Raw genomic sequence first — 27,574 nt, 5'->3', positions numbered from 1 at the left:
TACGGGCTTCGTCGCCATTTTGCCTCCGCTTGGTAACGCGTCACACGTAACATTTGACAGCGCCTCGCTAGGGGGAGATTTTCTTCTTGTGATGACGTCACTCCGTTACTAGCTCTCGCAGTAAAGTTTTCCCCAAAGTGAACAATATTATAGATATATGATATAACCAATTAAGGTAAATGTGCCAGTGATATAACTCCGACACATTCAATACGAAATTAGAACGCTGCAATAACTGTCTACACGCGTGGCACCGTACCCAATATAACCAACTGGTTAATGACAATATTAACCAATTATACGTTGACTACATAATAATTTGAATTTTATTATACGACCTAGTGTCTATAGAAGAAGGCTTTAAAAAAATTGCAATAATTTCAGCTTTTTACGTGTGTATGCCTAAATAATTAAGACCTAAGTGAAGTAACTTTTATATAGCGGATATACCTAATTATTAAATGAATTGAATTAATTTAATAATTAGGTATATTCGCTATATAAAAGTTACTTCACTTTGGTCTTAATTATATATATATATATATATATATATATATGGTTTGAGGCTATTTGATCGAATTGCATTTGATCGAATGGCATTTGATCGAACGAAATTTGATCGAAAGCTACTGTAGGGTAAAACTACTAATTTTTGGGAGTAAATCGAAAAGGCAACCTAACCTGACGCTATTTATATATATCAAAAACAACGGGCCGTTATCGTCGATGTCATAAAAAATTCATTATAAAGTAAAAATCTCTTCATCTTTGTGGCTTAATACAGTTAAAGCAATGAATTATTCCATCATTATTCCTTCTGCACTTCAAATGCCATTCGGTAAAATAAAAACATACCAACTGGTACTATAAATACTTTTGAATTCGATCATTTGAAGGTTCGATCTTATGAAACAAATGACAAATGGGATTCGATCAAATGCAATTTCGATCAATTAAAACGTATAATGATCGACTGTCGATCACATATTTTTCGATCAAATGGACCAACACCATATATATATATATATATATATATATATATATATATATATACACAAACACTCGTCTTTATACATTAGATTGCATTGAACGAGGATGTTAAGCTAGGAGGGGTTTGGCCATATTGCGTGTTCACATCGGGGTACATCATTGGGGTATGTACCAACTTCGGTAAAGACGAATACACGACGGGAAAGAGGGGTTGGGCAATACTACAGCGTCACCCATTGTGCTTTTGCTCTCTGGTAGGGCTAGGTTGAGTTTCGTTAGGTTGAGTTTTCTCGAAATTTTGGTGATAAATCTTGGATTTTCTTGCGAGATTGGTGAGAAATCTTGGATATTATTGCAAGTTTGTTTCGATATCTTGGACTTTCTTGCGAGATTGTTAAGAAATCATATCTTCTGTCTCTGCTTTTTAAATAAAGCGCTTGCAAGACCATATATAACCTCGTCGTGTATCGTGCTTGACATTACGTAAAATGTATGAAAATAAATTTAGACACATACCAAGATTGGTAAAAAATATACACTATGAACTAAGTACCACACCATTACTAGCTTATTCTTTTATTCCTAAAAAAAATATGATTACTATCTGTTCATGGCAGGAAAAACAAAGTAAATTACGTTAATTCCCATAAATATGTTTCTGACAAATTGAAAATGGCCTATTTTTCTTCATCTTATCGTAAATAATAGCGTAGATGAAAATCGTCGTTATTAACCCTCATAATATTTGCCGCAAAACCAAGAGTTAATATTCGCGGTCAACAGATTACATCGACGTAATATCCAGTTATTAATGGGTTTTTTTTCGTCCTCCGATGAGGACACTTAGCGTAGCGTCAATCCGCGATAAATTAGCGATCTTATTACCGTAGCTAGTATATCGTTAATAGGGTCACTCCATCTAGTAACGAACCCCGACCAAATATATCTCGTAAATGAACTTCCTTATTTTTCCCTCGTTCTCCTCTTGTTTATCCGTCCCTTAATTTTGCTGAAGGTCAGAGTGTCACCAGGGTAGGGGGGGGGGGGTTGAGAATTGTTTATTTGGGTCAAGTCGGTTTTTCGAAGCCAGAAATTCGTGTTGACGCGATTTCCAACGAAATTTGCATGAAAATCGGAAAACTTTATCCGCTCCTCTGGACAAACTTAAGCCTTGGCGTGGAAACTGAAAGGACCTTTCCGTCAATGACGCTATTAAAGTTTATAGAGAGAGTGAAGTCTGCGCTTTTCCGAGTTAGTCTGTGACGATCTTTATCGAGTTGGTTGCTGATATTTTTATTTTAGAGAGTTTACGCTTATAGTGGACAGAATGATTTCTCCGGGGAATAAACCTATTTATTTCCTCTTTTTTTTATGACCCTTTTAAGGTAAACTTTGCCCGCGAGTCTTGGCGGTTTCTGAATGATGTAAAAGCGAATCTACGGTTATTCCGTCCCCGAAGACTCTCGGCATAATTTTACCCGCACCATTTCGAAGCGATCAGCCGGTGATTTTCCTAGATATATTCTCTATGTAAACTTTTTATCTCCCGAGAGTGATGCGGGTTCGGCCTCACCCTGAACACCCGAGCGAAACGGGAAAAGTGTTTTTACAGGCGCGGTAGGCCATATTTAGGTCAAATATAGAATATTTGATGCCACACTCAATTTTAGCGTATTCGCGCATTATACTTTCATTTCGTATAAACGGCAAATACTATTTTTGGAACCCAAAACAAGAACGCGAAATTTATGTTAGCTATCTCAATAAATATTGATTTATATATTGCGGTTAGACACAAACAGAAGTAAATGAACTCTCGGAATAGGAGGGCGTTTTCCTTATGAATATGATGAGAAAATCGAGTCAAATAAAAGCTAATTTCCCTCCCCGTCTTTTGACGCGATAAATTGCACTTGGGAATTGTGGGTATAGCTATTTCTATATATAAAAAATGGTTTCATAAAAACAAAAACGTGTTTTTTTCGGCCTAGGAGCGCGCAAAATTTCAAATTCGAGGTCAAAATGTAACTTCATTAGGAAAACGTGTTGAGGAAACAAATTAGTATAGTTATGAAAAACTGAGTTTAATATTTACATGAAGAAATCAAAGTTACAAATGTATTACGAGCTAGGTTAAAATGATTATAAAAATTGTCCACTGTGGGACCTGTCCGCTCTTTCCTTACGAGCTCACTATCCCAGGGCTCCCAGCGAACCTATAATACCTATATTTACCTATAATTCTGAAATGGTCCTATAAAAACCTATAATTCCTTTTTTTATCCTATATTTCCTATATTTTTAACATTTTAAAATTCTACTAAGACAGTTTGAAAACATTTCGGATTGTTTACGGTTTTTTTTAATAAATTTTTGCCAAAAGTTTTATTTGAAAATGGCAGATTATCTGATCAAAAACTCCCAATCTCCAAAAATATCTTTAAAAATTTACAATTTCTAAAACCGAGTGAAATCAAGAAGCCTATTAGCTTAGAGAGATGCGTAAGAGTGGCAAAATCTCTACCATTTGATGTTGATGTCAAGTTTTCCTGTAATTCAGTCGATGATTTTAAACTACCACAATTGGAAGGGTTAAAAATTGACGAATCTCAGCGGATCGACCACTTTTGGCGTGAGGTAGGAAGAATTGAAACAAGTGTGGGACACATAAAATATGCTAGCATTTTAAAAAAGGTCCAGGCTGCTTTATGTATTCCAAAATGCAAAAATGTGATACTTTTAGTCATATTTTTGTGATATTGTTTTATTAAAGTTTAAGTATCCGTGAATTTTCATCCTATAAAAACCTATATATTGATAATTTTTTACCTATATTTAACCTATATTTTAGGGTTTCCAAGTGGGGGGGGGGGTTGAAATCCCAGAGTCTTCACACACATTTTAGAAATTTTCCATATCCATCCCGGGTTTTTCCCAAAACCTTGGTTTATCCCAAAATACGTTGGTTTCCCAACTTTTCGCTACAAAACGCCTCCAACATGGGGAGAATAGCAGTCTGATAACTTCGGTTCATTTACTTTTGACAAAAATAATATCTACTTAGACGTCAGCGTTCGAGGAGAAAAATTTATTATATCTTAGCTTTTACAGCAATATCGGTAACCACGATTATCAGTTTGTTTGTGTGTTTTCATCTCATCTTTGATTTATATATGACCTTCGTAACGAGGGTAACTGTTATTTTGATCTACGTTCCTTTACGATATTTTTAGACCAAAAATGCCATGGTAACTAGAACGTTTCTCCAAATATTTCCGACATAGGAACTGAATCCTTAATCAAATTAGTAAATAAATTTTTATCACCCGACCTCAGTAAACGTAACCACCATTTCTCGGTAAACATTTCGCGACCGCAACAAAGTTCTAGCTTTTAAATTAAAAATTCGAGTCTTAAAGGGAACGGTCAAGCTTTAACCAGTTAGATAGCCCTATAGACCATTAAAAACTAAAATTTATGGCGAAAACCTCATCAAAAAATATTGAGTGGTTAAATTTTAATAAAATAAAGAAATTTCGGGAAATTGAAAAGCTCGCGTCCGCCGCGACACCTGGTGAGAAGTCGATGAGACGGAAAAACAACGTAAAAGCGCGCGCTTGAAGACGCAAAAAATATGTTTTGCACGCGCGGCGCGTTACAGTTATAAGAGACTTAAGCCTAAATTGCGCGATTTTAAAAGTTAGGATAGTTCGCATTTCGCTCATACGGGGTTAGGGGCGCTGGCGGCAGCCCCTAAGATGTCGGCGAAAATTCCAACCCAAAAACCTGGCGTTATTTTCCGTTTCAACCTTTTGGGCCAAAAGCTATTTTTTCAAGACAAAAAAAGGTACGTGTTAGTATATTGAACGTCTTGTTAATCTTTTGATACGGAAATAAGGCCATATTTGGAAAAGCTTGGCCGTTCCCCTTTAAATGGCCCTAAATAAATAAAGACACGAAAGAGAATTTCGTTTGAAATGAAATTCTGCGGGGTGAAATTTTTTAATCTCATAAGCTAAAGAGAAAAGTACATCCGTTGTCATAGCAACCCGTGGAATTCAATTTCCGATTGGTCCGTAATCACGACATAACTGCGCTTCGTTCCGCGCCTAAAAGAATCGCCCTCAACACGCGAAAGGGAAATTTTCGGGGTTTAACTTCGTTTATTTCCCAAGAGGGTGGCGGGAGAGGAGGTCTTTTCTGTTTAGCCCCCCATTTATCACGTCGTTGCGCGGCATGGCGGGATAATATTGTAGCCATCTTGGAAGAAAATATAAATTTTCGCGAAGCATCCTTTTATTTATTTCCTTTTCGCGCCCTAAGCTTACACGAAAACCTAAGCTGATAGTAACGTACTGGTAGATGAGCGTGGACTTTACCCCGTTTTACGCCGTCGCGTACACTTTTGTTTAAAAAAAAACGTAGTAACGCGATACTTTAGACTGTAGGTCCTAAAAAAAGCCCCAGGAACAGACTGTAAAAACATCAAACTGGCTTATAGAATGATCTACAATATTTCCCAGTGATTTCGCTATTTTTAGCCGCTAGCCTTTCTTTTCGTAACGGTTTCTCGTTCGCGAACTTTACATAAGGTATTAACGCCGGCTACTCGATAAAATTTAAAACGGCCGGAGGGTGATAATGTATTCGCTAAAAAATCCCCAACGGAACACAAAGTATCATCTTCACTTCGCCTCTTTGTATGTATTTTGGGTATTAGTGTAAGTATTACTGACCAGCGGTTACCGTAAGTGGGCAGGTGTTGAGGCCATTAATTTTGGACTTTAAGCGGCGTGTTTGGGAGCTATTAGAGCGGGCATATTCTCCTTGAAGGATGGCGGAAGGAAAGATACGTGTATCAAAAATGTTAAGCCTTTTGCGAGATTTTTCGTAACGCTTTTCTCAACTTTTAGCTTCTATATGATACTACTTTTTTAAAGACGGGGCCTAATATCTCTTCAGGGTTCGTACAGAACCTGGATAAGTCAGGGACCTGTAAAATGGAGGGAAAATGTCAGGTATAAGTCGGGGATTTAAATAATTTCGTAGAAAGTCAGGGATAAGTCAGGGATTTTAGTTAGTCATCCAAACCACACATTAACAAATAATTTTTGACGAAAAATAATAAAAAATGTCCTAAAATATAACCAAAAAGGTCAGGAATATTGGCAAAAATTGGTCAGGGATAACCTGGAAAAGTCAGGGATTTTAGATCAAACATTTTCGTACGAACCCTGCTCTTGCTTACCCGTGAATAATCTTTTTACATGGGTATATATCATCAGAAATGTAACGTTAAAAGGAACCACCTATGGACTGCAATGCAAAGGATGATAAAATTAGCGAATAAGAAGATTAGCCCATTGTGAAAAGGGATAATAAAGCTAAACTCTAAACAAATTTGAAGAAAATTAAAAACTTACTAATAGCTCGTACCGATAGGTCTTCGAGCAAACAAAAAGACGCGAAACTCGGACCAAATAGATCTTCGAGTGAAAAACATTAAAAATTTCAAAACGAGTTGCGTAGCAACGGAAAGCCGAATAGGGGGAGACCTATCGGTACGAGCTATTTATAAGTTTTTAAATTTCTTCAAATTTGTTTAGGGTTTAGCTTTTTTATCCCTTTTCATAATGGACTCATATACTTATTCGCTAATTTTATATATCATCAGAACCGGGAAAAGTCGGTTTAGCACTTGGAAATAACAGGGAAAAGCTAAAATCATCAGCTAAGCTAATACCCAAGGCACCACCTTAGGCCTAAGTCATCATGCGACTTTTGAAGCCATTAGTTCAGGTGGCCGGGTTACAATGCGTAGGAGGGTGGTGACAAGCCCTGCATGCCACGCGTTCGAGCCAACAGCTCCCTACACTAACTATTACCGTTAACCTCAACAAGTTTTTATGGAAGGGGAAACCGAAGCACTTGGAAATAACAGGGAAAAGTCGATTTAGCACTTGGAAATAACAAGGAAAAGTCGATTTAGCACTTGGAAATAACAGGGAAAAGTCGGTTTAGCACTTGGAAATAACAGGGAAAAGTCTGTTTAGCACTTGGAAATAACAGGGAAAAGTCGGTTTAGCACTTGGAAATAACAAGGAAAAGTCGGTTTAGCACTTGGAAATAACAGGGAAAAGTCGATTTAGCACTTGGAAATAACAAGGAAAAGTCGATTTAGCACTTGGAAATAACAAGGAAAAGTCGATTTAGCACTTGGAAATAACAAGGAAAAGTCGATTTAGCACTTGGAAATAACAAGGAAAAGTCGATTTAGCACTTGGAAATAACAAGGAAAAGTCGATTTAGCACTTGGAAATAACAAGGAAAAGTCGATTTAGCACTTGGAAATAACAAGGAAAAGTCGATTTAGCACTTGGAAATAACAAGGAAAAGTCGATTTAGCACTTGGAAATAACAAGGAAAAGTCGATTTAGCACTTGGAAATAACAGGAAAAAATAGGTTTTACAAACGTAGTAGGAACCCGGCTAATATCTTATCCCCCGGAAAATATTGAGTTACGGGAATTACGTCTTTACGAACCAGTAGTTACTTGGTTATAGCTTTAAGACTCGCGAATGCCATCTTCCGAGACGAGATGACAGCCACGCCTTTTTTGGGAGATTTTATTGACGTCGATCAATTCCGGGGAATTATTGTTTCAAGGATGTTCTAAAAATTCCCTCAAGGTTAGAAAACATTCCGTTTTTAGAAAAGAAGGGGATTCAACGGCATTTGTCACGACTGGCGGGGGTGGGGGGGGGGGTAGTTTGATATTACGATTAAGATTGAATGATGGCGTAACTATGGCGACCCTTTTATTTTAGAAGGAGGCATCGGGTCGCTTAGCAACGAGGCTTCACCCCGAATCGTATTGACTCCCGAACCTATTTCTGGGAAGAGCGTCCTTAAAAAGATGTATTTGCAGTAGGTTTATCGCTATGGCGTCGCCTAGCGGCCGTTGTCATGAGACGAGAAGTGAGCGAAGTTATAAGAAATCCTAATAGATGTTTTTATAAAATAAAATGAATAAATAGAAAATAATATAATATGTTGCCTCTTACGTCACAGCCTCTTACTTTTATAAGTCTAAGAGCGCGCGCTACATTCGCCAGAGGAATATAGGTTTTAGCCCGCGTGCGAAGAATATACTAATAGATTATTCAGAGATTTCGGAGTAGGGTAAGAAGAGTCCGATTCTGTAGTGGCAGAAGTAAATGAACCAAAGTTATCAGATTGCTATACTCCCCATCAGGGTTGCCACACGTCAGGGAAAAGTCGGGGAATTTAAAAATGGGCCTAAAAAGTCAGGGAAATGTCAGATAATTCAATTTTATCTTGGCACTTTTTGAGTGTAATTTAACTCTAGATCTATGACAAATTCCACGATTATCATTTATTTCCTTGAATGTTTGGCTAATTTTTTCAACATTGCAATAACCTTTTTACTGAAATATAAGTCCATCTAAATTTATTAACTTCTGATAAAAGTGAAATATAAAAGAAAAATTTTGGCCTTAATAAGTCAGGGAAAACAGGGAATAGTCAGGGAATTTGAATCTGAAAATTTTGTGGCAACCCTGCCCATGTTGGAGGCGTTTGCCTTATGAAGTTACATTTTGACCTCGAATTAGAAATTTTGCGCGCTGGCCGAAAATAAAACGTAATTGTTTTTATGAAACCATTTTTTATACATAGAAATAGCTATACCCACAATTCCCAAGTGCAATTTATCGCGTCAAAATACAGGGATGGAAATTAGCTTTTATTTGACTCGGATTTTCTCATCATTTTCATAAGGAAAACGCCCTCCGATTCTGAGCGCTATTTCAATAACTTCGGGTAGTGGCGAATAGTTTGAGTCTGAGTAAAAACATTTTTACAAAATAGCTGCCTGTGACCTTTTAGCGGATAAATTCTGGATAGCAGACGACAAAATCCGATTTACTCTCTTTACACCTCCTTTTCAGAAGGAGTAAAATGAGTAGCCCTAATACTCCGGAACAAGCTAATAGTTTATTGGGCGGAGTAAATGTCAAATAAATCGTTTTAGGGTAAAAAGAGTACACTTTTAGTCCGAGAACAGGCGAAAAGAAACCACCTAATGAAGCCGGGTTTTGTGACGTTTGTTTATTCATTTTATTTTATAGAAACATCTATTTCGCACACGCATCGCTTGAAACGACGCATGCGTGCGCGTTCTAAATTCGCTCGAGAGCTTTATGCGTGCATCCGGCTTAAAGGATAAAGCTTATAAATACGCGAGTAAATACGGGTAAGAATCAACATCGTAAAATACAGTGCTCATTCAAATTCTCGATTCGTTTGGATGCCCAAAGTCGAACTGAGTTTATTTTGCTCCGGAAATATTTCTTTCTCGGAGAGGATAAAATACGCCAAAAATGACGTATCTTTAAAACATGGTCCACACTTTGACAGATGAGAAAGGGGAGTGTACACTAGCTGTCTTCAAAGGACAACCGGCGTATCAAATATATATATAACATCTGCCACGCTAAGAAGGGAGAGTTACTCAACGGCATTTGAAGCGGCGAAAGATAGTACGCGATGAAATTAAAGACAGTGACATAAAAGTCGAGAAAAAGAGTGCGTCGTAAAAATCCCCGCGAAAACGACGGCTCTATCCGCTTTTTATAAACGGCTGTAGTCATCTTCTCTGATCGCTCGACTCTTCAACGTTTGGATGAAAAAAGAAAACAGTGAAAACGTAATGAAACAGCTGAAGAACCCCCGGGTACCCAGCTGAAAGCCCTCTCCCGCTGAGATGTAGTTAAAAATCGCTCGCTCGCGCACGACCTAACTTGACAATTCCACCAAATTTATTTTATCCATCCCTAGCCTTCGAATACGCTGTCAGTTAAGACCGCGATATTTTAAGCGGGCGTCCCAGCTCGCTCTCTTAATCTTTTTATCGCTTATTTTTTCTATCATTCAATGATGCTTTCTCGTCATAATGTAATGCGTGAACGCCTGCGATGGTTTCCTGCAAGAAATAATTTAGATTAAGGCAGAATATGTAGCCGTAACTATAGTCTCTGCTTTCATGATTCCTGGATGTTATTCCCCGCCTACACGCGGAGAGAGCCCGCGATCGTACCGGTGCGTCTTCCCCCCTTACCGGGATAAGGGGGTAAAAATTACGCGTGAAAAGGTAGGAGGGCGTGGTCTTTCTTCAGGGAATCATAAGGCTAGCGTATTCTCTCTTCACCTGAATAAATTCTTGTTTCCTGTTATCGTACGTTTTCAGTCGCCTCCGGTGCGGTTTTTTTTAATTTAATAGTAAATTAGCTATTCTTGATATTTTTAATTTAATTGCTATAGTTTGCCCGGTCGCTTAATTTAATTCGGCTCGGCTCAAGGTCATTTTTGGAACTGAAATTAATTATCAATTAATTCCGGGTTTGGCGAAGTCCTCTTTATCTCGTCTTCTTTCAACGGGTCATAAGTGCTTTTACTTATTTACTTTTAATTAGAAAAATAGAGAGTTTCGAAAAAGGAAAATAATGGAGTTTCTTTGTGTGTCATGGCTGTTTCCTTTTTAATTTATTCCGCCCCCCCCCCTAATCCAATTCCAAGAAAGAGGAGTTGATATATTGTATAGAGACTTTTCTCTCTCTCTCACTCACTCACTCGCCCCCCCCCCCCCCCCATTCTAGAAAGGGGCCCCTTTAATGTTGCTTTTTCCGCACCTCTCCAGTAAATTAGATTTTTTTTCGTCAAGATCGATAATAAATTACTTTTATTTCGTAATTTACCAAACATTATTTTTCTTACTGTAAGTCAATTGACTTAATATTTACAGGGTTGCCACTAGTCTGGGAAAAGTTGGAATTTAAAAATGGGCCTAAAAGGTCAGGGAGTTCAATTTTATCTTGACACTTTTTGAATGGAATTTTACTCTAGATCTATGACAAATTCTATGATTATCATTTATTACCTTGAAAGTTTGGCTAATTTTTTCAACATTGCAATAACCTATTTACTGAAATATAAGTCCATTCAAATTTATTAACTTCTGATTAAAGTTAAATATAAAATAAAAATTTTGGCCTTAAAAAGTCAGGGAAAATCTCTTAAAATGGTCATGGAATTTTGTGGCAACCTTGATTTATGTCTTGAAAATGACAAATTTTAAATTTATCTTTTACTATTCTCCTAAATAATCCTAGTATTTCGAAAATACGGTCGATTTTAAAAGTGGTCATAAATTCAGGCAACAGGGTGACCACGCCTAATATATTTTATAATTTTGTGTATATTTTCAGTGTTTTCCTATAATTAAAGGCCGACTACCTAAATATTCGGTTTACTCTGTCTTTCACTGGAAGTCGGCTGACTGCAATTCACGTGTGCCATGCAGTCAGCCGACTTCCAGTGAAAGACAGAGTAAACCGAAGATTTATGTAGTCGGCCTTTAACCCGTTGCAAAACCAGCACTTCGAACAAAATTAGATGAGCTACAGCGTCACAAATATTTAAACCCAATTTCTTTAAAAACCTATATTTTTCTTGTAATTTCAACAGAAAGTATCCTATATTTTCCAAAATATCTTCAATAAAATCCAATAATTTATAAATAAATTTTACTACAAATTTTCTTTCTTATAAACGTTACAGAGCTTTTACTTTGTCACCCAGCGCATAAATTTAACGATCGTAATAGAAATTTTCATAAATATAATCTACCGACGAGTTAAAAAATGGTATATGCAAATTGAAATAAATTTACGACTTTTTGGTGGCAACCGCGTATCGCCCCGTTCATCTTAATTGCGTTTAAAATGGTCCTCCTAGAGAAATCTTGCAAAGAGAGATTACTTTAATGGGAAAGTAACGCGTCAAGATGATGATGGCCCCCGCAAAGAAACTGTTAAATTGAAAAACGGGGAAATTTGGTGGTTGGAGAGGATTCCATTTCATAAAAGTATTTTTTATCTAGAGACGTTAAATTCGCCGAGTTTTCTTTGCCACCTCGTATATTTAACATAAAGAAACCAGATAAAACCTCCCCGCTGCGACAGAAATGCCACCTTGGCTACATTTTCCTTATACCACCCGCAAATATCGAATCGTCAAAAAAAAAAAAAAAACTTCGAACGCAAAACCATCTTAGGCAGTCTTTGGCATATTGGAAATTTTTCGTTTATATTTTTCTTTGGACCAAAAAAGTGAAACGATACGCCTGCCATTTTTTTCGGTTTCCGCTCGGTTAGTCGCGAGTTGTCCCCGTAGGTGGCGCCACTGCCCCGAGAAGTTTCAATTTTGTTTCCCCCGGACTAACGCTTGGCAAGTCGCCTTTCGTTATCCTCGCGAATTGACTAGCTCCGAGGCCCTGACCGTTTGCGTAAGAGAGAAGGAAAGTGATTGGACGACGCGGACTTTACCTTCTCCCCGCTTTTAATCAGGCTGTAAGTTAGCCTTCAACTTGTTGTATAGAATCGGGTCAACGCACTGGCTTTGACACTGACACAGATCCTTGTCGAAGATAGAATAAACACACCGGGGAGCCTTCGGTTTCCGCCGTCTAGCAGCGGAAAGACCCCAATTTATTGATCTACTTTTTCGTGGCCTTACACGCGTTCATTTCAGTCACCTCCTTACTTCAAATGAAATCAAGTACTCTTTTTAAAAATATATTAAGCAGAGGTACCCATCTTGGCCATAAAGATTAACAGGATCGCCGATAACGGGCCCGGGCCCCGTTAAAATATAAGTTCCGGGCCCCAAGAGAGCCGTTACCACTACACTTTTTCGGAGAGAAACCCGGTAAGAGTATACCTCGAATGTTGGAACCCGGGTGTACCGGGCCCCTAGGCTGCACGGGCCCCGGTAATTTGTACCGGCTCCCCCCCCCCCCCCCTTTCTTGTCGTGCCATAAAAATGAAACACGTGCCTTCGTAGGCTCGACGCAAATTCCAATGGACGCGAAATTACCTAGAAATCTAGATCAGGGTCTTCCTGTAACTGACAGTGGGGTGGCGGAGTGGTTAGCACTTTCGCCTCGCAGCAACTGAAGCCGGGTTCGATCCCAGCCTGTGGCACTGGGAAAAAACTCTCTTTCCGCGTTGAGTTTGTAAGTTCTCTACTTACTGGGTTTTCCCCTGAGTTAGTGTTGGGAGCTGTAGGTAACATAGTCCTACAATTTGACAATTTTCTTATTTTTCGATATATTTTTGCTTTTAGCTTATAGTCTTTTACTATAAGCTCTAATTTCATTGGCTTTTGCGGCTGGCTGGTGTTCTAAAATTAAAATGTAATATAATATTAATACATATATCTAGTCACAACTTTAATACAGGGTTGCCACACGTCAGGGAAAACAGGGAAATCATGGAAAAGTCAGGGAATCTAAAAATGGGCCTAAAGAGTCAGGGAAATGTCAGGGAATTTTAAGAATTGGTAAAAATTCAGGGAAAAGTCAGGGAATTCAATTTTATCTTGGCACTTTTTGAAGGTAATTTAACTCTAGATCTATGTCAACTTCCACAATTATCATTTATTTCCTTGAATGTTTGGCTAATTTTTTCAACATTGCAATATTCTTTTTACTTAAATATAAGTCCATCTAAATTTATTAACTTCTGATAAAAGTAAAATATAAAAGAAAAATTTTGGCCTTAATAAGTCAGGGAAAATCTGTTAAAATGGTCAGGGAAAACAGGGAATAGTGAGGGAATTTGAATCTGAAAATTTTGTGGCAACCCTGTAATATTATCATTAAACCAAAGTCCCTTTAAAAGCATTTATTTTATCTTTACTAAAATTATCCCTATAATTTCCTATATTTACCTAAAAATTACTCCTATATTTACCTAAAAATTACTCCTATATTTACCTAAAAATTACTCCTATATTTACCTAAAAATTACTCCTATATTTACCTAAAGATTACTCCTATATTTACCTAAAGATTACTCCTATATTTACCTAAAAATTATTCCTATATTTACCTAAAAATTACTCCTATATTTACCTAAAAATTACTCCTGTAATTTCCTATATTTACTTAAAAATTACTTCTATAATTTCCTATAAAATGAATATGAATTTCCTATTTTTCCTGTTAAAAAATTGGAGGGTTTCCTGTGGTCATCCTGTAGATATATACACCGTAAGTAACTTTAGAGGAAAAAGTATGACTTTTCTCATACTTTTAATGTTAATTTTCGTTTTAGGATCGTAATTTTAAATTGTGGGTGTATTAAAAATAATAAGTTTTAAAATATTAAAGATTAACCTTTCTTTATACTTATGTCTCGATGTGGCTATGGTACGCCATCCAGTTCAAAATTAATTTGGTTTGTGTGTGTGTGTGTGTGTGTGTGTGTGTGTGTGTGTGTGTGTGTGTGTGTGTGTGTTTGTTTTTCTAGTTTCGCGTTGAAATTCAGAAATCTCTATAATGCTAAAAATCCCATTTTTCAACGTTAGTCGGCTGGGCATTAGAAAATAAAAATATTTTCCACCGCAAATATTTTTAATCCGATATGAATTTTAACCTGGAGGTCCTTGTGTTCATAATGTGGTGATAAATGATGGCAAAATGTCACTACACTCCCACGCCGTACCCCGGCTTTTGAATATAAAAGTTACTTTGATAAATAAATACATTTAGATCAGCCCGTGCGCCAAAATAAATATAGTCGATTCACGTGACTAATTAACGTCATTAACTCGAAAATAAGTCTTACGAGTAGCGTGTGTGAAAATGTGTTGCGATAGAGTAGCGATCTCGGAAGAGTATTTTCTAACGCTAACCGATAAGCGAGTTTCAATAATACACCCGCGCAACTAGACGAAAAAGCGGAAGAAGATGGTATTTTGACCTCGGTGACCTATGATGTCAGCTCAATTCAATTCAATTTTAATTTAGCCAGTGCCATCCTAATAGTTTTTTTAAGTTAGTTTTAGATATTTGTTATTGATGCACCGATATGGGTACAGCCGATATTAACAAAGTTATCTATCATAACAGTAGTGTATATGATAAAATCATTGTAAAAGACGGTTCAGTACACTGTCATACCATTTTATTCTAATTTTTCATGGAAAAAAGTTTGCAAAAGCATATCCAAATATGTTTATTTTCTTTTTACGTGATACATATTTTCTATCACAAATCCAATATCATTGTTTTTTATTTGTTTAAACTCGTAACCCCCTGTCTAAAAAAGGTATGATCTAGCTTCTGAACTCTGGCGTACGTGGCGCGGCCAATCAAATCAAAAATTATCATTAGGTAGTTCATTGATAATTTTCTTGTTTTTAAATGTTTTTCTTAAAATATTTTTTTAATATTGGTATTGTCCAATATCGACTTCGCTTAAGCCGATATTAGAAAAATAGACCGATATATCGGTGCATCCCTAATATTTATTATACGATGTATTTCAACCGGCACTGTTCATTTTCTTCCAAACTTCTTTGGAAAAATCAGTTGCAGCTTGCAAATGTTCATGTACAAGCTAATAACATAGAGAGCAGGGCTCCCAGAGTTCCTATAATTCCTATAAATTCCTATAATTTCAATATGCTCCTATAATTTCCTATTTTTTCAAAATTGTTCCTATAAATTCCTATTTTTTCGAAATTTTCTAGCTTTTCTATAGCTATATCTAGAAATTCCTATAATTTTAAAAATAATGTATTAGAAAACAGCCTTAACGTTTGTTAAAAATTTGCATTCTAAATATAGCTTAGCTCTAGCTTAGGTCCGGTACTCCCAAAAACATCAACGGTTGGGGTCCCAGAGTTCCTATAAATTTCTATAATTTCAATATACTCCTATAATTTCCTATTTTTTCAAAAATGTTCGTATAAATTCCTATTTTTTAGCTAAAAATGTTCCTATAAATTCCTATATTTTCTATGAAATTTCCTATAATTCCTATAATATTTAAAATAGCTGGGAGCCCTGTGTCTGTGAACACTTATCTCCAAAGAAATATATTTGTTATATTCCTGGTAAAAGTAGAAATTCAAATTTAATCTTTCGTGTTAGGCTGTCACATTACATTGACAGGCTGTTTACGGAAATATATTTTCAGTAAGAGACTTTAGCAGCGCCACCTACGTTTCTACGTTTGAGATAATTTATGAAATCGGTCTGTCATTTCTTTGATGATGTCTCTTATTACTGTCCATTTTTTTCTGTAACATTTGAACCCTTGTTTGGCGTGATTAGTTAATCTATTCATTTTGGTTTCTTTTCATCGCCGAAGACACAGCCCCTTTTATCATTTAGTTTCAGTTCAATTTTTTTCTTTCGTAAAGGAGCGACTGCTATGTTTTTATTTCGGGCCTTTCCGGAGCCTGGAAAGAAAATAATAAAAATAAATGAAAAGGAATGTTGTAGACCTCCCATTAAAGTGTTGGCCTTCTGAATAGAATCCACTTTCTTAACGAGAATGATTTGTAGAAAGAGCTTCTCCTTTTTTTTGGAAAACATGTGTTTGCAATAAGATCCGCTAGGGGTCGTAGCTGCCGTTTGCTGCCACGAGTGTAAATACTGGCGCTTTTCGCTTTAGACTGAATTTACGAGCTCTAACTTGACGGCCCTTTTATTTTTAATTCAAATTTATATCCCTTTCCATAGTCTCCTATTCTTTACCGCCTACAGGTATCTCCAAAACGGCCAAAATAAACTGTTTCTTTGTAAACCGATGAGGACAATTTTCGCGTTTAGGAAACTACATTTTTTATTTTAAAAGATAAATAAAATCCACTTATTCGATTTTTTTATTTTCATAGATTTGTTATTATATTTGTTTTAAACCTTTTTCGAATTTTATTTGAATATTTTCCAAAATTGTTCTTAATGAAATGAATAAATTTGGGGTTCTTTAAAATGGCATTGCTATAGAAACTACTTTGGACTTTTTCACAAAAATAATACAGTATAAGTATAAGTAGACCATGGGTAGTAGATTTTATAGGATCGGTAAAAAGCCTGGTTTTTAGCCCCCGTAAGCCAATCACACTAAGGGAGTCGTCCAAGGTTATTTGAAAAAAAAAACAAGTATCGCTAAGAGTGGACGATACTGTTCGAAAAAAGAAAAAATATAAACACGAAGTACATTTTTACGCCAAAAGGTATTTTTTCACGTTTTTATAGATTAAATATGATATAATAAATATCAGTTGATAGTTTTTATTGAATTAAAAAACCAAAATTAAAAATTACTAAAATATAAAGCGCAAAAAATTACGTAACAATATCAACCGCGCTAGATTGCCATTTTGAAATTTTAAGATCACGTGGTACAAACGACCTTGCAAGACTCCCTCGGAGTCTCTCGATTTGATTGATACGCGGGGAGAAATAAAATGCATTGTGGGAGGGTATCGAAAACCTGTCCTCTTAATTTACTGTCCATGAATAGACAATAGATAATTTTATAAATTCCTAGCTAAACAGGCCAAACACTTTCACAAAGACAACATAGCACTACTTTAGTAGGACTTGCAAACTTAAATATTCTTTGGTTTTAAAAATTCTGCTTATGCGCATTCCTATTTGATTGGTATTTTCTAAGGCGTCATCCTTAAAGTTGATTTTAAAAATATAGCTAAGCTAGCCTACGTGAAGATAGCATATTTCAAAATATAGTAATTACATAACTGAACTATTTACAAAATCAATGATATATGGTTAATTAACTATTTATAATGGTTTGTTTAAAACTATAACCGTTAAATGAGAAGGATTTTGATCAAAATTATACTTATTACCCAGACAACTAGGTTGGCAGGTTTGCCACATAATCGTTTTTTGAGCCACCCTGTTTCATGAAAAAACGGGCCAAGCCTTCTATCTCTCTATACACAAAAGTAAATAACCACATAAGTAGTATTTTATAGAATGGTCTATTTAATCGATTATTTTTTAAATAAATCATTTTATTTATATCAGAGAAATCCCCAGTAAACAGCCCGTATTCAAATAGGTCTTCAGCAACGAATCTAATCACAGTTTGTTATGACCTAACTGAAGATGGCGTTGCGGAATTAATTTGCAAAAACTTTTATACATCTATGTAGTTGAGTTGGCCGTAGTTTAAGTCGTCACTTTATTATTAATTTTGGCGCCAAATACGGCAATTTACCAAAAGCAGATACTATTTAAGTCACTGCGTTTGCTTATACCGTATTTCCGATCATGGACCAAGGATCTAAGAGGGGACTCACTGTTCCCGATATTTTGACACGGTAGGCGTGGCCTAAATCGGAAGGCTTACTGAGGTACATCAGCCCCTTTGAAGCGCCTTAAGAATTCTGTTCCACTATACGAGAGGCTTAGGTGACAGTACGTGCGAGAAAGTTAGGTTAGGCTTAGTTAATAATTTTTTTTTAATTTTAGAAATGAAGTGAATCTGATTAAAAAAAAACCTCAGCCATACGCGGCTTACTGGTTATTTTTAACTAACTCAATGGTTAATTACCATTACTTAAACTTTTGAAGAACCAATTTCAAAAATTTAAGGTATAAAACTTACTAAGCCTAATCGTTTAACCGACAACAATGGCGCCATTTTGTCAAAATTGAACGTGAACGCTCCATCTTTTCTACGAACTTCATCGACGCCACGTTTGTCCACATTGAACTAAAATTACCCGTGATTTTCCTATTTCCAGTATTCACGTGTGCTTTTTAAAAACTGAACAGTGAGTTTAGGTTATTGTAACTAAAAATTAATATGCTATATAACTTACAGCAGGCGAAATATCTAGTGGAGTTTTACCAGAAGTAAACGAACCGAAGTTATCGAAATAGCGCTCAGAATCGGAGGGCGTTTTCCTTGTGAAACTGATGATAAAATCGAGGGGTCAGACATTTACCAAAATCCCGTACACTTTGTCTAAAATTGCAAAATCTTTCAACTCTCTCTATGGTAAATTAACATTGAAATCCCAAAATCACGTCAAAAAGTAATGATAAAATCGCCAAAATCTCTACGAAATCCCAAAATCACTTCAAAACGTAATGATAAAATCGCCAAAATCTCTACGAAATCCCGAAATCCCGTACAAAATAATGGCAAGTGTCCGACCCCTCGGATAAAATAGTGTCAAATAAAAGCTAATTTCCATCCCCGTCTTTTGTCGCGATAAATTGCACTTGGGAATTGGGGTCTAGTTATTTCTATGTATAAAAAAATGGCCTAGGAGCGCGCAAAATTTCAAATTTGAGGTCCAAATGTAACTTTATAAGGAAAACGCCTCCATCATGAATAGCAGTCTGATAACTTCGGTTCATTTACTTTTGGTTTTACCAAACCCAGAATGCTAACTCATCGAATAGAAAAATTATTATGAAGTTAACAAAATGTGCCGAATTAAATAAAAATCGCGTTCAGTATTGAATTTAGTACAAATTCTCCTTACTAGATGGCGCAATCGGCTTATAAAAAAATCGATAAAATACAATCTCAGAGCAACACCGAAAACTACTATGAAAGCCAAGCGAATTACGAAGAAGAAATATCCTGGGAAGTTTGACATCGTTGAGAGAAGGATATTAGGAGGGTTGGAGGGCTGCCGATAGGAAACTCTCAATTGATTTGATTTTCTCATAACCCCCCGAGGGGAAGGGGTTCAGACCATCGTCTCCGCGGCTTGAAAGAAGAGAGAGAGTTGATCTTCTCGCTAATTAGTGGCGGGGATACGCACCTTTGCTTTCTCCAGACGCCAGCCGGGCCCGATTTGTTCCCTTCCCTTTCAAAGAAACAGCGTCTCTTTGATTATCGCAAACGCGACTTGTGCCCAAAGATAAACGCGCCAGTAAGAACAAGTTGGCCCAGCCGGAATATTAGTTTCACATAGACGCAAAGTATCAAAGGTTAAATAGTTAAGCTACCTTCGATGTCTTACGACGTGCAATAATAATCCAATATAATTAATTTACAACGTCGATAAATATTCCTATTATAACATATCGAAAGAAATTATCTAATTCAAACATCCCGCCAATTATAATCTTATTCTAGCATAACGAAAGAAATTGTCTAATTCAAATTTGCCGCCAATTATAATCCTATTCTAGCATATTGAAAGAAATTGTCTAATTCAAACATCCCGCCAATTATAATCCTATTCTAGCATATTGAAAGAAATTGTCTAAAAAAATATTCCTATTATAACATATCTAAAGAAATTATCTAATTCAAACATCCCGCCAATTATTATCTTATTCTAGCATATCGAAAGACATTGTCTAAAAAAATATTCCTATTATAACATATCTAAAGAAATTATCTAATTCAAACATCCCGCCAATTATAATCTTATTCTAGCATAACGAAAGAAATTGTCTAATTCAAATTTGCCGCCAATTATAATCCTATTCGAGCATATTGAAAGAAATTGTCTAATTCAAACATCCCGCCAATTATAATCCTATTCTAGCATATTGAAAGAAATTGTCTAAAAAAATATTCCTATTATAACATATCTAAAGAAATTATCTAATTCAAACATCCCGCCAATTATAATCTTATTCTAGCATATCGAAAGAAATTGTCTAAAAAATATTCCTATTATAACATATCGAAAGAAATTGTCTAAAAAAATATTCCTATTATAACATATCTAAAGAAATTTTCTAATTCAAACATTCCGCCAATTATAATCTTATTCTAGCATATCGAAAGAAATTGTCTAAAAAATATTCCTATTATAACATATCGAAAGAAATTGTCTAAAAAAATATTCCTATTATAACATATCGAAAGAAATTATCTAATTCAAACATCCCGCAAATTATAATCCTATTCTAGCATATTGAAAGAAATTGTCTAATTCAAACTTCCCGCCACCCGCCAATTATAATCCTATTCTAGCATATCGAAAGAAATTGTCTAATTCAAACTTCCCGCCATCCGCCAATTATAATCCTATTCTAGCATATCGAAAGAAATTGTCTAATTCAAACATCCCGCCAAACTAACTGCTTGATGTGTACAGGGCCTGATTAACCAATAGGCCGACTAGGCCTGGGCCTAGGGAACCAAGTCTACAAGGGGCACCAAGAAGTTTCGAAAAAAATAAATTTAAATTTACTTTTCGGAAAAAAAAATTATTCCGGAGTAATTTTAGTAAATGCGTCAACATTTTTCAATACCATGTAAAGCAATATCATTTATTAAAGTCTACATTGAAATTGTATTTTCTATCCATATGTCAATTACAAATTGCGAGAGCGCCTCGCTCACTCGCCACGGAAAGGGGCACCAAAATTAGCTTGGGCCTAGGGCCCCACAAGGTCTTAATCCGGCCCTGGATGTGTCGTCGCTTTCCACGACGCCGACGACAAACAAACAACACTTAACGACATTCCGCCCATAGCAATAGTTTCACATCGAATATATATTCGAAGTGAAACTAAAAAGTGTTCGCAATAATTAGGCCCCTAGAGTTCGCCCAAAGAAGGGACATTAAATTCTTCGCTTGATTTCCCTCGTAGTCGAATAATTGGCCGAACCTTTTGGGGAAAGAAACGGTTAATCAGTAGAGGGGTGGGGAGTGCTGCTCGGCTTGCCAAAACTGTCGCTCTTGGAACCTCTGCGGGGCTGTCTTCTCAGCGTGAAGATTCCGCGTTAAGAAAGTGACGAGAGGATAAAAAAAAGGATAACGACAAACGGAAATTCTTGTCTCTCTTAATTGGAATGGGAAACGCTTCCGATGCTTTGACGCCCAATGCAAATCGACTGAGCGATTATCATTTTCATGCCCCTTTAGTGGGCTAACTGTTCCTTCATTTTACACCACTGGACTGTATATATTATTTTTTTTAATAACTGATTTGCATAATATATTAATAGGGTAGAAGTACTGGAATTTAGGTGAATTAGTCTGGGACTATTTTAAACCTTTACTGATACTGAATGACGTTTTTCACGAAATGGTACTATTTTTGAAATCGGTTACTAAAAGTTACTAGTTTTTGAAATCGGTTACTAAAAGTTACTAGTTTTTGAAATCGGTTACTAAAAGTTACTAGTTTTGTTATCGGTTACTAAAAGTTACTAGTTTTTGAAATCGGTTACTAAAAGTTACTAGTTTTTGTTATCGGATACTGAAATTTCTATTTTTTGAAATCGGCTACTAAACATTACTAGTTTTGAATTCGATTACTAAAAGTTACTAGTTTTGATATCTGTTACTAAAAGTTACTAGTTTTGAATTATTTTACCAAGAGTAGCAATTTTTGATGTCGGTTGCTAAAAGTTACAATTTTGGATATTGGTTACTAAAATTCACATTTCGGCCTAGGAACGCGCATAATTTCAAATTCGAGGTCCAAATGTAACTTCAAAAGGAAAACGCCTCCAACATGGGGAGTATAGCAGTCTGATAACTTCGGTTCATTTACTTTGGTGTAATGAAATAGCAGTTTCTTATTGGTCTTTCATATAAATTCAAATTTTGCTGGGTTTGTCGACATTTTTACCCACCTTTTCATATAGGCGTATATAGGTTAAAAAATACTAAATTGTGGCACTAAATAAGTCAGGGAAAACCTGGAAAATTCAGGGAATTTGAATGTGTAAAAACTGTGGCAACCCTGTATTTTTATAGTTGAATTAAAACTTTTTTATTTATTCTATAATACTAAAAATAATAAAAATTGAAATGTTTTTTTCTTTTCTAGGTGAGTTCTCTTTCTGCTGAAATAAAACCGATCATGTCTCGGACTTCCATTTATCGAGAGGGCACAACAGGTAAACCTCTTTTAGGCTTATTTGTAGACTCATTTTCTGGGCAACTATGGGTAGAACGAGGGTAAAATAACGGTAACAGTAGGTGGGTTCTTTTCGCCTGTTCTGAGATTTCGGAGTAGTGCAAGAAGAGTAACCCTATGACGTCTTTTTACTCCGATTCTGTTGTGACGAATAGTATAGTTCGAGTCGGCGTAAAAACGTTTTCCCAAAAATGTCTATTGTGGCCATTTAAGTAAATAAATTATGATTAAGCAGACGATTTCATCAGTTTACTCTCCTTTACTTCCCTTATTGAGGAGGAGTAGAAGCGGAACAAGCAAATTGTTTATGGGACAGAGTAAATCTCATCCTTGGAACAGGCGAATGAAACGTTATAGGGTAAAAAGAGTACACTTTTAGTCCGACAACAGGCGAAAAGAATCCACCGTTTGTTATCCACTAGCGCGTCTTAATACGTACCACAATAGACGCTTAAATAAAACCTGTTCAGCTATTGCCTAGAAATAGTAATACCGAGAGCCAGAACAAATTTTAAAGCGCGCGCTGTTTAATATTTCAATATACACTCGTTTACCAAGTCGGCCATTTCATTACAGGCCTAATTTAAAATAGTACAGGCAAGGGCGCCTGCACGTGCTCATCAGCTCGATACGTCGCGTGCACTTGACCGCGTGAAGCGGCCTTGCACGCACTATTTGAAATCAGACCTGTAATAAAATGGCAGCTCTCACAAATAAGGATATAAAAGAGTGTATAGAATGGCTAGATCAATTTCGCACGCGCATCCCGAAAGAAAAAAATGCGCGCGCGCTACATCAACTTTCGCCTTACAAATAAAACTAACATAAACACGTGACTACTTCAGGGTTGCCACGGTACCTGGAAAACCTGGAATTCCTGGAAAAAGTCGGGGAATATGAATATGGATATAAAATTCAGGGAAAAGTCAGGGAATTTTTAAAATTAGTCTAAAAATCGGGGAATTTTAAAAATTAGTCTAAAAATCAGGGAATTTTTAAAATTAGTCTTAAAATCGGGGAATTTTTAAAATTAGTCCTAAAATCGGGGAATTTTTAAAATTAGTCTTAAAATCAGGGAGTTTTAAAAATTAGTCTAAAAATCAGGGAATTTTTAAAATTAGTCTTAAAATCGGGGAATTTTTAAAATTAGTCCTAAAATCGGGGAATTTTTAAAATTAGTCTTAAAATCAGGGAGTTTTAAAAATTAGTCTAAAAATCGGGGAGTTTTAAAAATTAGACTAAAAATCAGGGAGTTTTAAAAATTAGTCTAAAAATCAGGGAATTTTTAAAATTAGTCTTAAAATCGGGGAATTTTTAAAATTAGTCCTAAAATCGGGGAATTTTTAAAATTAGTCTTAAAATCAGGGAGTTTTAAAAATTAGTCTAAAAATCGGGGAGTTTTAAAAATTAGACTAAAAATCAGGGAGTTTTAAAAATTAGTCTAAAAATCAGGGAAATGTCCAGGGAATTTTAAAAAATAGTCTAAAAACCAGGGAAAAGTCGGGGAGTTTTAAAAATTAGTTTAAAAACCAGGGAATTGTCATGGAATTTAATTTAATTTCGGTTGCAAATAGAAAAAAAAAATCTTGGTACAAAATAAGTCAGGGAAAATGTCTGGAAATGGTAAGGGAAAACCTGTAAAAGTCAGGGAATTTGGTTGTGAAAAACTGTGGCAACCCTGTACTTTATTCAGTGACTCGCGTGCACGCGCGTAGGATATCAAAGAAAAAGAGAGCGGAATTTATAGAAGCGCCTATTAAGTTTCTTTGGTAGGTTATTCGGAAACATTCTACCTTCATCTTTTAAAATTGTCTCCCCTTTCTTGGCTGCTGTACAAACAAAAGTGCAACGACCCGCAGATTTTAACGATGATAGCGCGTACCCTTTATTAGGTTTGTTTCCCCGGGATCGATAATTCTTAATGATAATGGCGGCGGTAGACGAAACACGCGTCTCTCCAAAATATACGACTTAAAATCGATAATGGCGTGTCGTGGTACGTCCTTAGGAACCCGAAACCATTTTTAGCCCCCTATATTATTTCTATTAATATTTCGACCTTTCATTTTAAAAGACTCTTTCAGAGATTTCCATCTCATTTATGATGCATTCAACTTCACCCCCTTCCTATGCATCCCTCTTAGTAAAATATTATTCTTTCGAAAGTCATATCATTTATTTTTGGACCAAAACTTTCTTTATTTTCATTTTATGACTTAATTAAATTGTAATTTATTCGTCTGTGCGCGCCAAAGTCTAAAGTAATTTTATCACTGATGGACATAAATTATTATTAAAGACGTTAAGATCCACCTAGAAAATGAGTATGGAAAACAGTCTGTGCCCAATAAGATTACGTTTACAACCAGTGATGGGCACCGCTTCTCTCATTGTGAGCGCTTTTGTTATTATGAGCGAAATTGAGTAGGAAAATCTTTTTTTAAAAGAGCACGAAACGAAAAGAGAAGAGCGCTGATTTTGCCGCTCAAAAAAGAGCGAAAAGAGAGGAGCGCTTCTTTTGCCACTCAAAAAGAGCGGAGCGTTGATTTTCCCGCCCAAAAAAGAGTGAAAAGAGAGGAGCACTTATTTTATCGCTGAAATAGAGCGAAAAGAGAGGAGCGCCGATTTTCCCGCCCAAAAAAGAGCGAAAAGAGAGGAGCGCTTATTTTGCCGCTCAAAAAAGAGCGAAAAGAGAGGAGCGCCGATTTTCCCGCCCAAAAAAAGAGCGAAAAGAGAGGAGCGCTTATTTTGCCACTCAAAAAAGAGCGAAAAGAGAGGAGCGCCGATTTTCCCGCCCAAAAAAGAGCGAAAAGAGAGGAGCGCTTATTTTGCCGCTCAAAAAAGAGCGAAAAGAGAGGAGCGCCGATTTTCCCGCCCAAAAAAAGAGCGAAAAGAGAGGAGCGCTTATTTTGCCGCTCAAAAAAGAGCGAAAAGAGAGGAGCGCCGATTTTCCCGCCCAAAAAAAGAGCGAAAAGAGAGGAGCGCTTATTTTGCCGCTCAAAAAAGAGCGAAAAGAGAGGAGCGCCGATTTTCCCGCCCAAAAAAAGAGCGAAAAGAGAGGAGCGCTTCTTTTGCCACTCAAAAAGAGCGGAGCGTTGATTTTCCCGCCCAAAAAAGAGTGAAAAGAGAGGAGCACTTATTTTATCGCTGAAATAGAGCGAAAAGAGAGGAGCGCCGATTTTCCCGCCCAAAAAAGAGCGAAAAGAGAGGAGCGCTTATTTTGCCGCTCAAAAAAGAGCGAAAAGAGAGGAGCGCCGATTTTCCCGCCCAAAAAAAGAGCGAAAAGAGAGGAGCGCTTATTTTGCCGCTCAAAAAAGAGCGAAAAGAGAGGAGCGCTTATTTTGCCGCTCAAAAAAGAGCGAAAAGAGAGGAGCGCTTATTTTGCCACTCAAAAAGAGCGGAGCGTTGATTTTCCCGCCCAAAAAAGAGTGAAAAGAGAGGAGCACTTATTTTATCGCTGAAATAGAGCGAAAAGAGAGGAGCGCCGATTTTCCCGCCCAAAAAAGAGCGAAAAGAGAGGAGCGCTTATTTTGCCGCTCAAAAAAGAGCGAAAAGAGAGGAGCGCCGATTTTCCCGCCCAAAAAAAGAGCGAAAAGAGAGGAGCGCTTATTTTGCCGCTCAAAAAAGAGCGAAAAGAGAGGAGCGCCGATTTTCCCGCCCAAAAAAAGAGCGAAAAGAGAGGAGCGCTTATTTTGCCGCTCAAAAAAGAGCGAAAAGAGAGGAGCGCTTCTTTTGCCACTCAAAAAGAGCGGAGCGTTGATTTTCCCGCCCAAAAAAGAGTGAAAAGAGAGGAGCACTTATTTTATCGCTGAAATAGAGCGAAAAGAGAGGAGCGCCGATTTTCCCGCCCAAAAAAGAGCGAAAAGAGAGGAGCGCTTATTTTGCCGCTCAAAAAAGAGCGAAAAGAGAGGAGCGCCGATTTTCCCGCCCAAAAAAAGAGCGAAAAGAGAGGAGCGCTTATTTTGCCGCTCAAAAAAGAGCGAAAAGAGAGGAGCGCCGATTTTCCCGCCCAAAAAAAGAGCGAAAAGAGAGGAGCGCTTATTTTGCCGCTCAAAAAAGAGCGAAAAGAGAGGAGCGCCGATTTTCCCGCCCAAAAAAAGAGCGAAAAGAGAGGAGCGCTTATTTTGCCGCTCAAAAAAGAGCGAAAAGAGAGGAGCGCCGATTTTCCCGCCCAAAAAAAGAGCGAAAAGAGAGGAGCGCTTATTTTGCCGCTCAAAAAAGAGCGAAAAGAGAGGAGCGCCGATTTTCCCGCCCAAAAAAAGAGCGAAAAGAGAGGAGCGCTTATTTTCCCGCCCAAAAAAAGAGCGAAAAGAGAGGAGCGCTTATTTTGCCGCTCAAAAAAGAGCGAAAAGAGAGGAGCGCTTATTTTATCGCTCTAAAAAGAGCGAAAAGAGAGCGCTTATTTTACCTCTCAAAAAGAAAGGAAGGAGAGGAGCGCTTATTTTACCGCTCAAAAATTGCGTGAGCGTGAGCGGTGAGTGATCTGAGCGGCTCTTTGACGAAAATGCCCAACACTGTTTACAACCCTACGCGGACCTAATCCGTTTATTAATGTTAATGTTTTACTTCTCGGGGAATTTTGTAGATGGCGATACTGCCTCCTTGACCGACTTTATCGTGGAGATTAGAGACGGGTTGACGAGATCTCGCGTCAAGTATGATCCTGTAGAATGTAATACAAGATTATACTTGATGCCCCGTATATCGTTATTAACATAATTAAAAGTACTTATCAGTAGACTCTGGTTTGTTTGCTCGGTTTATATTTAAATAGTAACTCTTCTGGAAATAGCGATCATTCTAAAACCGCATTCCGTCGACACTCT

The 27,574-nt window shown here is 36.8% G+C and overlaps 1 protein-coding gene across 3 annotated transcripts in view; it reads left to right on the top strand.

The window, feature by feature from the left end:
* Positions 1-27,574, top strand: part of LOC149941319 (SLIT-ROBO Rho GTPase-activating protein 1-like) — a 127,210-nt gene that overhangs the window by 24,315 nt on the left and 75,321 nt on the right. For 2 of the 3 annotated variants that reach the window (XM_090180204.1, XM_090180203.1), the window contains exon 2: positions 22,659-22,728. The exons of the other annotated variant lie outside the window; for it this stretch is intronic. In XM_090180204.1, coding sequence (XP_090036330.1) covers positions 22,659-22,728 — 70 coding nt within the window. The remainder of the gene's footprint in view (positions 1-22,658; positions 22,729-27,574) is intronic. 3 annotated transcript variants of the gene reach the window in all.

Source organism: Leiobunum rupestre, chromosome 6 (genome assembly GCF_980474605.1).
Source record: "Leiobunum rupestre chromosome 6, qqLeiRupe1.1.hap1, whole genome shotgun sequence".
Classification (NCBI taxonomy): domain Eukaryota; kingdom Metazoa; phylum Arthropoda; class Arachnida; order Opiliones; family Sclerosomatidae; genus Leiobunum; species Leiobunum rupestre.
The sequence above is the reverse complement of the archived record's forward strand: the minus strand, read 5'-3'. Positions and strand labels throughout refer to the sequence as shown.